Source organism: Phaseolus vulgaris, chromosome 5, assembly GCF_000499845.2.
Source record: "Phaseolus vulgaris cultivar G19833 chromosome 5, P. vulgaris v2.0, whole genome shotgun sequence".
NCBI classification, from domain to species: domain Eukaryota; kingdom Viridiplantae; phylum Streptophyta; class Magnoliopsida; order Fabales; family Fabaceae; genus Phaseolus; species Phaseolus vulgaris.
The window spans coordinates 38,481,486-38,497,488 of NC_023755.2; the positions used below are offsets into that span (position 1 = coordinate 38,481,486).

The following is a 16,003-nucleotide window of genomic DNA, read 5'->3' on the forward strand; positions in this document are numbered from 1 at the left end:
GTTTTCGGTGTTTTTTATATCAATATTAATAAATATGTAAAATTTGTAATACAATAACTTTATTATTCTTGAATTAAATACGATGACATAAAACCATTCTAATGAAATGTATATCCACATATGACATTTAATTTTTTTTTTCTAAAATTTGTAAAATAAATATTATTTTTATGTCATAAAATGAGCATTAAAGACTAAAAATAGTATTTTTGAAATTTTAGAAGGATAAAAATCAAAGAAAAATATTTTACGAAAACTAAAATTAAATTATACACATTTTATAAGAACTAAAAACAATTATTTAAATTTTATGTAAATAAATAACAAAACAAATTTATAGGTAATAGAATCAAAACTCACTAATTTTATATATAAACTCAAAACATGTTTAATATCATTTTCATAAGATAACATTAAGAAATTCAATTTTGAGCATGGATATAATTTGCATTCTATAATAAGTTATTAGAAATACGATTTAGGTGACTGTTACCTCTAGTGTAATTCAACTCCATGGGTGTGAAGAGGAATCAATCCAAAGTTTCTCTACTTTATCATTCAGTCTTGTAACTCTCTTATAATTACTCTTGGATATATATATATATAAAGTTAGTTAAATTACAAATTCATTAACCTTTTTCTACAGAATGTAAATTTCATATCCTTCTTAATTAGGCCATGTTTACAAAATTTCATATACTTTTTAAATTATTTGGAATCTTATTATATTACTTAATTTTCAAACATGAAAATATTTATTATTGGAAAATATGTTTATAAAACAATAAATTATAATGAAATTAAAATTATAAATTAGTTAAAGTTATATTTTATATATAAAGATATATAAAAAAAACTCCCTTACACATATTTTATATTTATACTTTTATCTTTAATTTTATTTTAAAATAAAAAAAAAACTATTCAAATACCGTAGACAAATTTTAAGAACAACCCACATTACAAATTACATAAGGATATTTTAATAACATAATACATTATAAGTTACTAATTATATTTTCGGCGATTGGAGATTGGTCAGAATCTGGGTGAACTTTAAATAGTCTCCTTTTAAGCTTTAGTGAATAAGCTCCTAAGGAATAAGAGAGTTCCACTTGCAGAAAACACTTCGAAGTGAGTAAGAACATAAATTTCTATGTATATAGTGAATATAATGTTTTGAGTTGAAAGTATTCTCTATGAGTAGTCATGTATTTATAAGTCTTCATGTTCTTGAACCTTTGACTCTGGTTTCTCTAGGTATTAAAGAGGCATATCAAAGTATCTTTCCATCAAAGTTGAACATCATGTGTATATAAATTGGAGTATTTTTGTGATATAATAGGGATATGACGCCAAACATTTATGGATATACTCAGGGATATTACGCAGAACATTTATGTGATATAATTAAGGATATTATGCAGATGTATGTAAATATTATAAGAGATACGCGTAAGTAAATTTGAGTATTTAAAGAGGTCAAAATATTGTACATTAAAACACATTAATTATGCTTTGACGAGATTGCTTACTTATGATATTATTTTAATAAAAGCAACGAGTTCGATTTAGGCCCACTCCACGATATTTTGTGTTAGTTCGATCGGTCTTATCGGAATATCAAATGGATCGGTCTCCTCAATTCAATTTTTAGCAGTTCCAGTACAATTATTATAATGAATTTTATTTTTAAAAAAATAGAGATAGAATGTGTCTTTTTTTTTCATTTTCATTGATATGTAGAGATAATATATTAAATTTTGTGAAATAATGAAAGATTTATTTGTGAATTTAGGAAAAAAAGAAGATTGGAATGGGATTGGGATTTGGATGAGATGGAGAAATGCTTTACATAGGTGAAGGAGTTGGGTCCCACTTTAGAATATAGAATAGAAAAATAGAAGATGAAATTAAGAAGGTTCTGCCAAACAAAACGCGCCTCCTTCTTCGCAGTCTAATTGTAAGGCCAACGCCACCCGAATCGATTGGGTTGGGTGCCAAGAGCTAAACCTCAGCATAGAAAAACTGCTTCTTTATATGCCGTCTCTCTGCAATTCCCATGGCTCATAAACCACAACCCTCAGGTTCGTCTTCTTCACCCAATTCTCTATCAAACACTCTTTTTTATATTCTTCATGTCTCTGTTTTCCCCAAACCCTAAAATCCTTCGCATTCCACGTAATTAACAATCCCTCGATCTGTTGTCCGATTCATTCTCATCAATTGATGCCTGTATAATCTGAATATTCTGAAAACGAGTTTGCTTTCTGTTGGCCTCATACTGGAATCGAATCATGCTTCGATTATATTCTAATTTATTTTAGTTTTTAATTTCGTTTGAAACCCTAATTTCACCTTTGCTCACCATTCTCAAAAGGGTTCCTTTTTATTGATATATGCGAAGTATGGCTCTAAAAATTTCTGATATTTTGGCTGTGTGCAAATTTTTGTGGCAGGAAATAGTCCTCCACCAAAGCCCTGGGAACAAGCGGGTTCCTCGTCTGGGCCAGTGCCATTTAAACCCCCGTCAGCTGGCAACACGAGTGAGGTAGTTGAGGCTTCTGGGACTGCGAAACCTGGGGAAATTGTTTCTGGTTCTGACAGGACTGCAGCTGTTAACAGGAATTCTCTTGGGAGGCCCGTGCCCACAAGGCCGTGGGAGCAGAATTATGGAAATAACACATATGGAGGTGATTGCTTCTTCCTTGTTGAAAAATATGTCGTGCTGTGAACTTTTCTCTATGCTTGGGAATTCATTGTTTGCCTATTTTAATGAGCCTTTTTATTTTTGTTATTGTAATATATGCAGAATATGGTTCTACAATGAATTATAATTCTGGATATGGATCTGGAATGTATGGATCTTCTTATGGTGGACTAGGAGGAGGAATGTATGGATCTTCTTATGGTGGAATGGGAGGAGGAATGTATGGTAACAGTATGTACAGGGGAGGGTATGGTGGCATGTATGGATCGTCCGGGATGTATGGAGGGGGAATGTATAACAGTGGCCTTGGGGGCCCAATGGGTGGTTATGGCATGGGTGGTGGTCCTTATGGAGATCAAGATCCCAACAATCCATTTGGTGGCCCTCCATCCCCACCTGGATTTTGGATTTCTGTCCTACGTGTGGTGAGTGATATGATGCTTTGGTTAATTTAGTTTTTCTTCCTTAGGAGTGTTTGATGAAAATGAACAATGGTCATTGTTTCTCCCGATTTGGTTTGCTAGATTAGATTGTTTGTTAAGTCATATTTAATTCTTTACTATTAGCAATTCATGTTTGTGATTCACTTTTTGGTGTTGCATGTTATTGTGCAAAAAGAACCGAACTCTTTTGTTTCAATCTTGGCATTATTAGTTAGGAGTGCCTATGAGCCATGTGAGACAATACACTATGATAATAAGGATAATCTCAGTGTTTGCTTATTTTTAACCACTTTCTGAGAAACTTCTGAAAAAGAAGTGATTCCAAACATTCTGCTAATCTTTTGTAGCTGGGCATCATTGGTCTATAGTGAAGCTTCTAGTATTTAAAGTGCATGGTTATTATAAGCAGCATAGGAATATTATATTTAGGTATCTATATTAATATGCATATGATTTTTTGTTATATGTTATTTAAACCTTTTTTGCATATAATGACAGATGCAAGGTGTGGTTAATTTTTTTGGTCGAATATCAATACTTATAGACCAGAACACGCAGGCTTTCCATCTGTTCATGACTGCACTTCTCCAGGTATTGTATTTGTCGTTCTCTTTCCATTTTATGTAATTTTGTCTTTTTGCTAATTGTATGCCCACCCAGCTTCTATGACTGTTGGAGGAATGATAATCCAGTGAAAAAGGAAGGTCATGTTTTTAATTGCTGTGAAATTTCATATTTGGGAAGGATCACTTGTATAATGTTTGATTGGGTTTTTTTACATAATGTTGTCGGTGAAATTGTTCTCCTTTGGATATTAATGAAATATAATTTCTTGCTGCCAAATTATGAGAAAGGGTATACAAATGATGCAGTCTCTTTCATACAAAAATTTAGGTGTACTTGGTCATCCACGGTGAATGATAGCCTATTCCGGAAAAACCAATGTCAAGTCCCTACCAGCTTTTCTAAAGACTCACAATTTTCAGAAGCACACCGATTAATGGCTGTGTTATTTCCTCGGAAAGCACTCACCTTATGTGATATTTATTTTAGTATCTTTGCATTTGTTGAACTCATTTCTCTGCAGCACAGTGCTAAATCTGGGAACTCATTCTATAATATACAACACTTTCATTTTATTCTGTTATAAGTGTAGTTTAATTAAAGAAGATTACTTGATCTCTATTGCAGCTGTTTGATCGCTCTGGTTTATTGTATGGAGAGCTAGCTAGATTTGTGTTGCGCTTGCTTGGGATTAGAAGTAAGTCCAAGAAGGTTCAGCCACCAGGTCCAAATGGACAGCTTCTGCCTGGACCATACAATTCTTCTGGAGATGTAAATTACATTGAGGCACCAAAGGCTGCTCCAAGTGGTTCATGGGACAATGTTTGGGGAAATGACTACCCTCAATGATAAGTGAAGAAATTGTTCTGCTAAAAGAGTTCGTCCAAATACATTGAAAAGAAGAGGCAACAGACAGCATTCCACAAGGAAGATACTGAAGCTGCAAAGTGGTGTATATCCCAGATTTTAAATTCAGTTTTCTGTTCTCTTTGCTTGCGTTGGTCTTGATTTTACTGGAAGGAGATCTTAAATAAGATACCATCTCTGCATTATACCTTGTAAGTGTTTTCTTTGAATCTGCAGGATGCTTATACTTGTTCCTTATATGTATTATTTTGTATCCATAACGTAATATTTTATAACCTTCAATAAGATTTTCGTGGGCCATTTAATTACGTTCCTTTTCGTATATTCTTCAGCTTTGCTTTGCGTATGACTAATAAAGTCTAAGTTAAATTTTAGGTTTAATAATGTCTGATGCATAATTTTGATTCTTCATTAAGTTTTTTGTTGGATTTAATTATTTCTTCCTAATAGTTGCAGTCAAATTCTTTCATGAAAATTGGTTCGTTCTCACGCCATAATGCGAACTCGCAGTGATACCTAACGTTAGGCACTTTGGAAAGGCAAATGTTAACATCACAATATCTAATTTTTTTATTGTTATTTTTAAAAAAAATAAAAATTGAATGGGTTTTACTTCATATTAAAGGATTCCATTTATGATTTTAAAGTTATCAAGATATTTCTATTAATAAAAAGTGTTTTTAAAATGTATATTAGAAAATATGTCACAAACACTTTTAAAGAAGATAATGCATAATTTTTATTTTTTAATAAATTATTATTTAGTTAAATAAATGAAGGTTTATGTATATAAATATGATGTATTTCATGATTGGTGTTTCTTATTTTTATAACTATAATAAAATATTTACAATAAATTTGAATTTTTAAAACATTAATGTATTTTTAAAAAAATTGTATTAGAATTATGTTAAAATTGTTATAAATCTAACGAATATTTTTTTAATTTGATGAGTGTCGGTATCTAATATGCGTATCCGACACGGACACACCATTTAAGAGACATGTCCGATCACACAAATCATTGTGTATGAATTGATATGTCTTAACCTATATTATACTTGATTTTTTTCTGCATTTCCATGTTTTCTTTCTGTCTCCTTATTAGAAATGTTGAAAATCCCTCTCCATGCAGCTTTGTAAGGAAGACTACGGATTCAATTATCTAAAATTTTCGGAATTGGTGATTTCTTAGTATTTCAGGATAACATTACTGACCAACTACTGTTTTAAAAGTTGAATAAAAGGTTGAGTATTGTATTTCTGATCGTATAATTTCAGCTGTGTAACCAAAATGGGGCTTTGCTGAAAAAACAAATGGGTTGATAATTTATTTATTTTGGATAAACCAGTTTGGAAATGCAAAAAATTAATTTTGGATTGTCTGGAAATTGAAATGATATTTTTGTAGTAAGGTTTTTAGAGATAGTTTATGATTTATTTATCTATAACTTAAAAATATTATTTTGGATTCCACAGTAATAAAACTACTCAGATTACTATTTTAGATTGGTCAATTTAAAAGATTTATAATAAAACTTTTCAGATTACTATTTTAGATTTTTCAATCTAGAAGATTTCTTGTAAATGAATTATGTTTGGGAACATGACACTGCAGATAGAAAGAAATAAAATTTTATATTTGAAAAAATATATTATTCAGTGATTGGAAAATTATATATTAAAAATATTTGTATTAAATTTTGTAATGAAAATTATTACCCTGTAATTTTTTTATTTCGGACATGTTTAAATTTAAATAATTTAAAAAAGATATTTTAAATATCATTCATATTTAATAATATTTTAATCAAGTTTTCGCTAAATTAAACGAGGGTAGAGGAAGAAATCATTGTAGTCCTACCTCAAAAATGCATCTTACTTTGAACTTCATTTTGGCTAAAATATGGACCAAGGAAACGTTAATAAGAAAATAAAAAATCTTCTACTGGCTTTAAGTTATTTAAGTTATTTGAAAACTTACAAAAATTATGGATTCCACTTCATATAATGAATCTCATTATAATTTTATATTGTTCAATATATTTTGATTAATAATTTTAAAAAATATGTTAATTGTTCTCGAACGGGATTGAAATTAAGAGAACGATTGTTTTTATTTTCAGTCAACCGGTCGGCTCTTCTCTTTAATGATCTCTGTGCTTTCCTTCTACTTCACCATTCTTCAAGTTCAGATGGTACCTACAAAAGGCACTCTGACATTCAAGTTAGAATTTGATGTTTGACACTCAGTGTTACTAGTACTGGATGTTGACGTGTCTGATTATTAGAATCATCTGAGCCTATTTATATGATTATCATGTATCTTTCATTATTGAACTGGATTAGGATTTTTGGATTAGGATTTTGAATTTATGATTAAGAGTATATTACTTTTAATCATTGATTATTTTCATTAACCTTCTGTTTTGATGTGTCAGTCGATCTTAATGGGATGTTGTACCAGATGTCGTACTATATTAAGAAATATATTACTAACACTTCTTCATTAAGAGTTTATTAGTATCTATATAAGTAATTTTTTTAATTTCAAACATTTTAATTTAAAATTAAAAGTGTATTAAAAGAGCTTTTAGAATATATAATAATTAGTATTTTTATGATTCAATCTGAAATTTAAATAAGAGAATTGCCCCATTGGAGTTGTGGATCTTGCGCACTCACGTGTGTGATTGATTAAGGAGAAGAAAAACGAACAAAAAAGCATAATTATTGATTAGTACAAAAAGAAAAGAAAAAGAGAATTTTGATTCATGAACCATGATGTTGCTTGCACACACAGATTCAGTAGTCACTCACTAGCTCTCAAACAATAACAAAGTGTCACTAATAACTAACAAGCAAAACCGAACACGGATTCCATTCCGACAGATCAACCATGAAGAAAAACCACGACGACGACAACAACAACAACGCCCAACAGAGCAAAGACACTACCGTGGGAATCCTAGATTCCCGATTCAACCAGACCCTCAGAAATGTTCAAGGGTATCTATTCTCCTCTCTTCTCTCTACTTAGTTACTTGCTTTTCATTTTTCCTCATAATTCTATCAAAATCTCACGATCTCGAGAATTTCGCTGCCGGATTTGCTGATCTTCACTTCCTAATATTTTCATCTGTTTGATTTAGAAAACCCATTAGAAATTTTGAATCTTTTTCGCATTAGGATCACGAATTTTCGATGGGTGAAATTCTTAGGAATGGTTTATGTGCGTCTGGTGTAACCACCCCATTTTGATGTGATTGTGATCCGTTCAATCCAATGGGTAGCTTCTTTTCATAGTGTATGGATTGTTTTTGTGAAATGCTGGGGTAAAGGCAATGGAAGCATATGCCATATACAATTGATGGGAATTTATAATTTTACATTCTTCCTTTGCGAAGGTTACTCAAGGGTCGTAACATTCCTGGTAAAATATTATTGAGCCAGAGGGTTGGTTCTCCAGATTACTCAAGCTTATCCTCACCAACTTATGTAAGGAACTCCTCATACAGTGATACTGGCACAAGTGACCACACATCCGAGAGAGTAGAGGTGATTTTAATACATTCACTTTTCATTGTTGTATGTTATACTCACATACATATCTCTGAGATTCATGATGGGTTGCATTTCATCAAGTGAAACCTCTATTCTTAACACAGAAGGAAGCTCAGAGTACAAGTAAATCATTTGGTACTCCCAATGAGAATAAGTTAAAAGTATCGGCATCCAATGTAGAGAGCCTGTCTGAAGAAGTGCAGAAATCTTCATTGGGTGCTAGAGCTACAGATTCTGCTAGGGTTGTGAAGTTCACTAAGGTGCTTTCTGGGACGTTGGTTGTATTAGGTATTATAAGCTCTCCATTTCCATTTTTTTTATATCACTAATGACTGATTCCTCATTGCTCTTTTATACTCTGGTGGAAGTGTCATATTTAGCTGAGCCGTGTTCCCATATTAATACCCTCATGACACAGTTGCCTTTGCTTGTATAATTTTTATAGTTGTAAGGTTCAAAATAATTTGCAAGACAATCTGAGTAGTTCATACCTTTTATAAACATATGTCATGCTTCTCATTTTTTTTAGAAAACATTTTTTTTGAGAAAGAGGATAAATACAAACCAACAAGAATATAAAGCCTTGAGAGATGAAATTCCAAGGGCTAGCATGAGAAGCTTTAAAAGCAAAATTGGCATCCCATTCATTTGAGTGCAAACCATACTTGCTTTTAATAACTTTATTCCACAGAGTAAAAGCCTCAATGGGAAACTGCCCTCAGCTTCTTAACTGAGAAAGCAGTATCACGAATTAGCAATGTCCAATTAGTTTTCTATTTTTCAGCAATGAACCAATGATTCAGGCCTTATATTTCTTCCTCATCTGTCCTGTAGAGAAATTGCGTGAATTATCTTGGAGTGGTGTTCCAGATTACATGCGTCCTACAGTGTGGAGACTTCTCTTGGTAAGCTATGTGATCTTAAGCCATTTATCTTACTCAAGCTTGTACTTTCATGACAGTTATCAGTCATACTTTGGAGTTTAGGTTATACTTTGTAAGGAATGTGTATTATTGTTTTATTTTGGCGATGTTTTATTTTGGCGATATCTGATTCTTTTTTTATAGAAATAAAATATCATTGAGGGTGGGCTTGCAGAAATGTTCTTTCATAAGGATCTTGGTGCTGCATATATAAACTATAAACAAGACCACACACAAAAAAATGAGTATTTACCCTATAATTTTTTAAAAAGTAAATAGGCTAACCACATGTTTTATATGGATACTCCTTTTCTTATTAAAAATTTAATGATGAACTTTGGAGTTCAGGGATATGCACCAACTAATTCAGATAGAAGGGAAGGGGTTTTGAGAAGAAAGCGCCTTGAGTATCTTGACTCTGTTGCTCAGTATTATGATATTCCTGATACAGAACGCTCAGATGATGAGATCAATATGCTTCGCCAGGTATTCTCGATTGTAACATATTCCTAACTGATTAGTGGCAAAATTAAGGTTCTTCATTTTTACTATCATTTTATGATTGTTAGATTGCTGTTGATTGTCCAAGAACTGTACCTGAAGTGTCATTCTTTCAGCAAGAGCAAGTTCAAAAATCATTGGAGCGTATTCTTTACACATGGTTAGATACTAATGATATCTTGTTTTTTTGTGTCTGAATTTTGAACTAGTGTTCTATGTTCTGAATTTTTTGAGGTGAAATAAGGCTCTTAGCTTACTCTATATTTACGTAGCATTTGACTTGGTTTTATTTGAGCTTAAAAGCTACTTCAAACTTAAAGTTAAAAATAAGAGCTTTAAATTAAAAATGTTTGGTAATTTATAGTTCTATAACATTTTGAAGTTTTAAATTTCTTGTATTGCATGTTATTGGATCTTGGGATTCGAAATAAAGTAGGAAAATGAGAAGTAGAAGTCAAAAGCTCCCAAAACTAGTTTGTTTATAAGAGAATCCCAAAATAAGTTGGGCCAAACACTACCTTAGAATGGGGATTTCTGCTTCTATTTTTTCAGATTCTGTACTCAATCTTTTTTTTTGACATAGTAAACAGATGATATTATTCCGTAGGTTATCATATGCCATGAATCATTTATTATTACGTCTCATAGTTAAGCAACCTCCAAAAACTTGTGGTGGTGATCTACATGATGAATTACCTTCATTCACTTTTAGACTGATCATATATTTATTTCCATTTATCTTATGATGCATATTTATTGCACTTTCAGAAGATGCTGAGAATAGCTGCTATGATATTGTATGCTTCTGTTTCTTCTTAATAGTAATTTGGAGCAATAACTTGAGAAAAGAAAATAGGAAAAAAATGATAGAACCACCGTAAACCTTTGTAATCTAGCTTTCCCATTTTAAGTACATCACTCAGTTGTCAATTGGATTGGTAGCAATCTTTACCCTGACAAATACTCTGGAATTTCTTCTGGTTTATCCTTGTTGAACTGATTTTTTTTTTCTCACTAAGTATGCTATTGTTAGAAGTTTTTTGCTTATTTGGTTTCCTGGTTTTCTGCAGGGCAATCCGGCATCCTGCAAGTGGATATGTTCAGGGGATAAATGATCTTGTTACGCCATTTTTAGTTGTTTTCCTATCAGAATACTTAAAGGGGGCCATAGATAATTGGTCAATGTCTGATTTATCTTCGGATCAAATCTCTAATGTAGAAGCCGATTGCTATTGGTGTCTGTCAAAGTTGCTTGATGGCATGCAAGATCATTATACATTTGCTCAACCAGGAATTCAAAGGCTTGTTTTTAAGTTGAAGGAATTGGTCAGGAGGATTGACGGTAACCTTTTCTCAGGACTGCTGTTTTTTCTTCAAGTATATCTTTAATTACATGAACTTAAAGACTCCACTTTTGAATATGGATGTTGGACATGTGTTAAACCTCAGTTTAGGAAAATATAACATTTGACTAATTATCCTGTCACACTATATCAATGCTCTCTCGTATTTCACTTTGCAGCTATACTGAGAGAAAATAAGAATAAAATTGAAAAATAAAGTAAAATGAATGAATTAGAAGACTTGGTTTTTTTCAACTGACTAATGAAATGAAACAATTTCTTTTAAAAGGTGACTGATATTTTGAAATGTGGGAGTATATTATGATTCGCATATCTCAAATTGAATCTGATGCTGAATTTTGAGTTCCACCAGATCCTGTTTCAAGCCATATGGAGGAGCAAGGACTGGAATTTCTTCAATTTGCTTTCCGCTGGTTCAACTGTCTTCTAATTCGAGAGGTTTGCTTTCAACTTTTATTTTTCTCATAGAGTGCAATAGTTTTTTCCCAAGAAGAACTTCATGCATATATCATACATTGGCAGCATATCAAGCCTTGAAAACTTGTAAATTTAGTCAGTAGAGGAATTGGGTAGTACAAAAAAATTGTCATAATTTTATGCTTATGCTAACTCTGATTTATGCAATTAGGTACCCTTCCATTTGGTCACACGTCTTTGGGACACGTATCTAGCTGAAGGAGATGCCTTACCAGACTTCCTTGTGTATATATTTGCCAGTTTTCTTCTAACGGTGAGCCAGCTTGCTTTGGCCTTTTCACCAATACAAGTTATTTGAATTACATTTCATCATGTAGCCAAGATTTCGAGGGGTGGTATTTGTTGGTCCATTTGTCAACATCTTTCCCCTTGGTACATTGCAGTAGGTAATGGTAATTATGATTTTCATTTTTTTGCCAGAAAGTAACACTTTCTGTCATATTGTGCATTTTAAAAAACATCAAAAAACACAGTTGTGATCTATTATGTTATCTTACTGTATAATCTAGCATAACTTTGTGATGGATGATTAATGATTATGGTGGCCATAAGTAAACTAAAGATTAATGAGAAGCTCTATGTTAGATTTTTGTTTCTTCATTTAGGTAGGTCGTATCAGTGTTAATATCCTATTGTCCATTCGTTGTTTATTAGGTTCCATTTAGGATGCCAAGTTACATAAACTTTCAGTAAGTTGATGTGCAGCATCTTACCCTTTCTTGTAAGTTCTCGGGTCTAGTAGGAGACGTTCTACGTGCTAGTTAAATAAATCTATTCTCTGGTTTCTGTTTTCACTTCAAAGCACATAATCTAGTTATGCTTTTCCCTAAGTATGGTTTATTAGGTTGTTTATGTATTTTTCTATTTGTCACCATTTATAGTATAGTCGTTTTAGAATAAATATATATTATCTGTTTTATCAGTGATGTTGATTATGTGTAGTAGAGAAGGAACATCTTCTAATCTCTGTGACTGTTTTATCAGTGGTCAGAGCAGCTCCAGAAGCTTGATTTCCAAGAGTTGGTAATGTTCCTTCAACACCTTCCAACTAAAAACTGGACGCACCAGGAGCTCGAGATGGTACTTTCTCGTGCGTTTATGTGGCACAGCATGTTCAACAACTGTCCCAGCCATTTAGCTAACTGAGCAAGCAAGCAGTTGTGATTTTTCTGTATTTAGTCACTCAGTTTTCTGGTTCTTTCCTCACTTCCCATCCGAGCTTTTTTCCCCTTTAGTGTGAGATGAACTAATTTTTTTGACCAATTTTTACCTGTATTTTGCCTTGTAATATCTTGTAAAGGAGAGACAAAAATAATCAGGAGAGAGAGAGAGGCTTTTTATTGTACTAATTTTTTTATATATGCACATTCTAGTAATGTCAGCAGGCTATAATAGTTCCTTGCCATTTCTTGGTACAATTCATACCATATAGTTTTCAAATTCAATTATACTAAGGAATTGAACCCCATTGAAAAGGGAATCCACACAGTAATCAGATTTCTAATGATAAAAGGGAAAGTGTTAAATACAAATTTGTTTCAACAGGATTGTTAGTATTTTCGTCCCCACACCATGTACAAAAACGTTTTTCTCAAAAAACAAAATCCAATTTTCAAATCAATATCAAAAGCACCACCTATAACTTGGGAAAGGATCATTAGATTTATGAGGTAAAAGTCTACTACAAATGTTTCTCCATTCCAAGAGCATATAATACTCATTATAGCATAAGATTTCTATTCAAGATTAATAGTACTATTCGCTGCAAACAAGTGCCACCAACACCACCCTGAAGCAGAAGCTGCAAAATTTCATACAAGATCCACACGTCTCTTTCTGGGCTGAACACAAAAGAACACAAACATAATGATATTATTATTTATAGAAAAGAAAAAAATATGTGTTCCCACGAATGAAGTACGTATGCATAATCTTACTTTATCTTGTTGAAGTTGTTGAAGAAATTTATCAGGGAACTCCACATAGTGAAGACAGTCTTGTTTGAGAGACTCCAGCAGTTGTTGATGTTGCTGTTGTCCGTTTCTTTCTAAATTTGTGATCAACACAGTGAAAGTGAATTTATCAGGTGAACAACCCCATTCCTTCATGGACCCGTATATCTCCATAGCCTTCTCCGTCATCCCAGCTTGCAAATACGCCCCAATCATCTCACCGCACATCCTCGTGTCCGGTTTCAATCCCTTCTCCAAAACCTGAGAGAAGAGCTCCTCCGCCATGTCGATTTTCTCGTTTCTTCCGAGCAACAGAATCATGTCGGCGTAGATTTGCAGCAGCGTATCATGCCCCACCTCCTCGCGAATGAAGTGGAAAACCTACTTTACAAATTGAATTAAAAAAATATTAAAAGAATTGGTGATTGTTGAAAATGAAAGAGACAGTGTGAGTTGCCTTGAGGGATAAACTGAGTTGGTTTTGTCTGAGCAATTCGTCGAACAGGTTTAAGGCGTCAGGTTTCAAAAGGCGTGAGAGTTTGGCGTTGAGAACGTGTTCGGGGGATTTGGCGAGTTTAAGGGCGTGAATGACTTGAATGCTTTCTTTGGAGAGTATCCTTTTGCGCCGCCGCGCTTTGTAGCCTGAACGGAGGCCGCATACCGTCACTCCTCTGTTGCAGTTCAAATTCGAGATTGAAAACCGCCGCTCAAAACCCCAAAGCGCCACCCTCTCACAGACTCTCAAAATCATTTTCAACCAAATGCTAAACCTTCACAAAATAGTCAAAATATAATTTATATTTGGTTTAGATGAATATGTTCTTTTATTCGATATTTTTGAATTGCTTATTTAGTTGTTGCTATTCACAATAGAATTTTCAATGAGATATAATGAATTATAAAGATATATTTATACATAAAAAAGACATTTTATTGAAGAAGTATGTTATTATATAAAAAGTAAGACGCAACAATGTTTTTTTTAGTTCGCCAACATGAAATGCTGAGATTAATAAAAAATGAATGGTTCAATTACTGTTTACTAACATTATAGAAAATGATAAATATTTTTTAGTTTTAACTCTATGGTATAGAAGAAACATAAAAGAATCGTATAAAAGTTTTTAAATTTAAAACGAATAAGTATACTAGGTTTATGAATATATTATAATTATAAAAAGTCCCTCAAATTTTAGGGTGTATGGAGATTGTCATTATTTCAACATCTAAAGGTACAATGACGGATTGAAAAGCTCAATTAAAAAAAATTGGCGATAAAGTTTTATGTTAAATATAGTAATCTTTTGGATAGCAGGTAGCAGGTCGCAGGATAGCAGGTAGCAGATCGCAAGTAACAGATAACAGGTAACAGGTAGCAAGTAGTTGGTAGCAAGAAACAGGTAACATGTAGCAGGTAGCAGATAGCAGGTAACAGATAGCAGGTAACAGGTAGCAGGTAGCAGGTAACAGGTAGTAAGTAGCAGGTAGCAGATAACAAGTAACATATAGAAGGTATCAGGTAGCATGTAACAGGTAGCAGATCGCAGGTAGCACGTACCAGGTAGCAGGTAACAGATAACAAGTAACAGGTCGCATGGTAGCAGGTAGCATGTAACAGGTAGCAGATAACACGTAACATGTAGCAGGTAGCAGGTAACAGGTAACAGGTAGTAGGTAACAGATAGCAGGTAACAGGTAGTATGTAACAGGTAGCAGGTAACAGGTAGCATGTAACAAGTAGCAGGTAGTTGGTCGCACGTAGCAGGTCGCATGGTAGTAGGTAGCAGGTCGTAGGTAACAAGTAACATGTAACAAGTAGCAGGTAACAGGTAGCAGGTAGCAGGTAGCAGGTAACAGGTAATAGATAACAGGTAGCAGGTCGCAGGGTAGCAAGTAGTAGGTAGTAGGTAGCAGGTAGCAAGTAGCAGGTAACAGGTAACAGGTAAAAGGTAAAAGGTAACAGGTAGCAGGTAACAAGTAGCAGGTAGCAGGTAAGAGGTCGCAGGTAGCAAGTAACAGGTAGTAGGTAGCAGGTCGCAGGTAGCATGTAGCAGATAACAGGTAACAAGTAACAGGTAGCATGTAATAGGTAGCAGGTCGCAAGCAAGTAACATGTAGCAGGTAGGTAGTAGGTAATAGGTAGCAAGTAGCAGGGAATAGGTAGTAGGTAGCAAATAACATATCACAGGGTAACATGTAACAAGTAACAGGTAGCAGGTAACAGGTTGCAGGTAGCAGGTAACATGTAAGAGGTAACATGTAACAGGTAACATGTAACAGGTAGCAAGTTGCAGGTAAAAGGTAGCAGATAACAAGTAGTAAGTAGCAGGTAACATGTAAGAGGTAGCAAGTAGCAAGTAACAGATAACAGGTAACAGGTAACAGGTAGCAGGTAGTATGTATCAGGTAGCAGGTAACAAGTAACATGTAGCAGGTAGCAGGTAACAAATAACAGGTAGCAGGTAGCAGGTAACAGGTAGCAGGTAGCTGGTCGCAGGGTAGTAGGTAGCAGGTAGCAGGTAACAGGTAACAAGTAGCAGGTAACAGGTAACAGGTAGCAGGTAACAGGTAGCAGGTAGCAGATGACAGGTAATAGGTAGCAGGTAGCAGGTAACAGATAACAGGTAACACAGGTAAC

At 33.5% G+C, this 16,003-nt stretch overlaps 3 protein-coding genes across 3 annotated transcripts; 2 read left to right on the forward strand and 1 right to left on the reverse strand.

Annotated features, from left to right (window-relative positions):
- The first annotated feature begins 1,806 nt into the window (after positions 1-1,806).
- On the forward strand, positions 1,807-4,892 carry LOC137835815 (peroxisomal membrane protein 13-like). Its single transcript, XM_068644522.1, has 5 exons — positions 1,807-2,087; positions 2,460-2,693; positions 2,813-3,135; positions 3,652-3,744; positions 4,345-4,892. Exons 1-5 carry the CDS (start codon positions 2,063-2,065, stop codon positions 4,564-4,566), a joined length of 897 nt encoding a protein of 298 aa, XP_068500623.1. The 5' UTR covers positions 1,807-2,062; the 3' UTR covers positions 4,567-4,892.
- Positions 4,893-7,255: 2,363 nt separating this feature from the next.
- On the forward strand, positions 7,256-12,818 carry LOC137835816 (uncharacterized). The gene is made up of 10 exons (XM_068644523.1): positions 7,256-7,593; positions 7,992-8,142; positions 8,253-8,436; positions 8,983-9,053; positions 9,420-9,557; positions 9,641-9,732; positions 10,643-10,914; positions 11,289-11,374; positions 11,565-11,666; positions 12,398-12,818. The coding sequence occupies exons 1-10, from the start codon at positions 7,484-7,486 to the stop codon at positions 12,557-12,559; spliced, it is 1,368 nt and encodes a 455-aa protein (XP_068500624.1). The 5' UTR covers positions 7,256-7,483; the 3' UTR covers positions 12,560-12,818.
- Positions 12,819-13,056: 238 nt separating this feature from the next.
- LOC137835817 (pentatricopeptide repeat-containing protein At1g62350-like) lies at positions 13,057-14,277 on the reverse strand. The gene is made up of 3 exons (XM_068644524.1): positions 13,823-14,277; positions 13,351-13,746; positions 13,057-13,254 (listed from the first exon to the last, which is right to left on the reverse strand). The coding sequence occupies exons 1-3, from the start codon at positions 14,114-14,116 to the stop codon at positions 13,225-13,227; spliced, it is 720 nt and encodes a 239-aa protein (XP_068500625.1). The 5' UTR covers positions 14,117-14,277; the 3' UTR covers positions 13,057-13,224.
- Between the last annotated feature and the right edge of the window lie 1,726 nt (positions 14,278-16,003).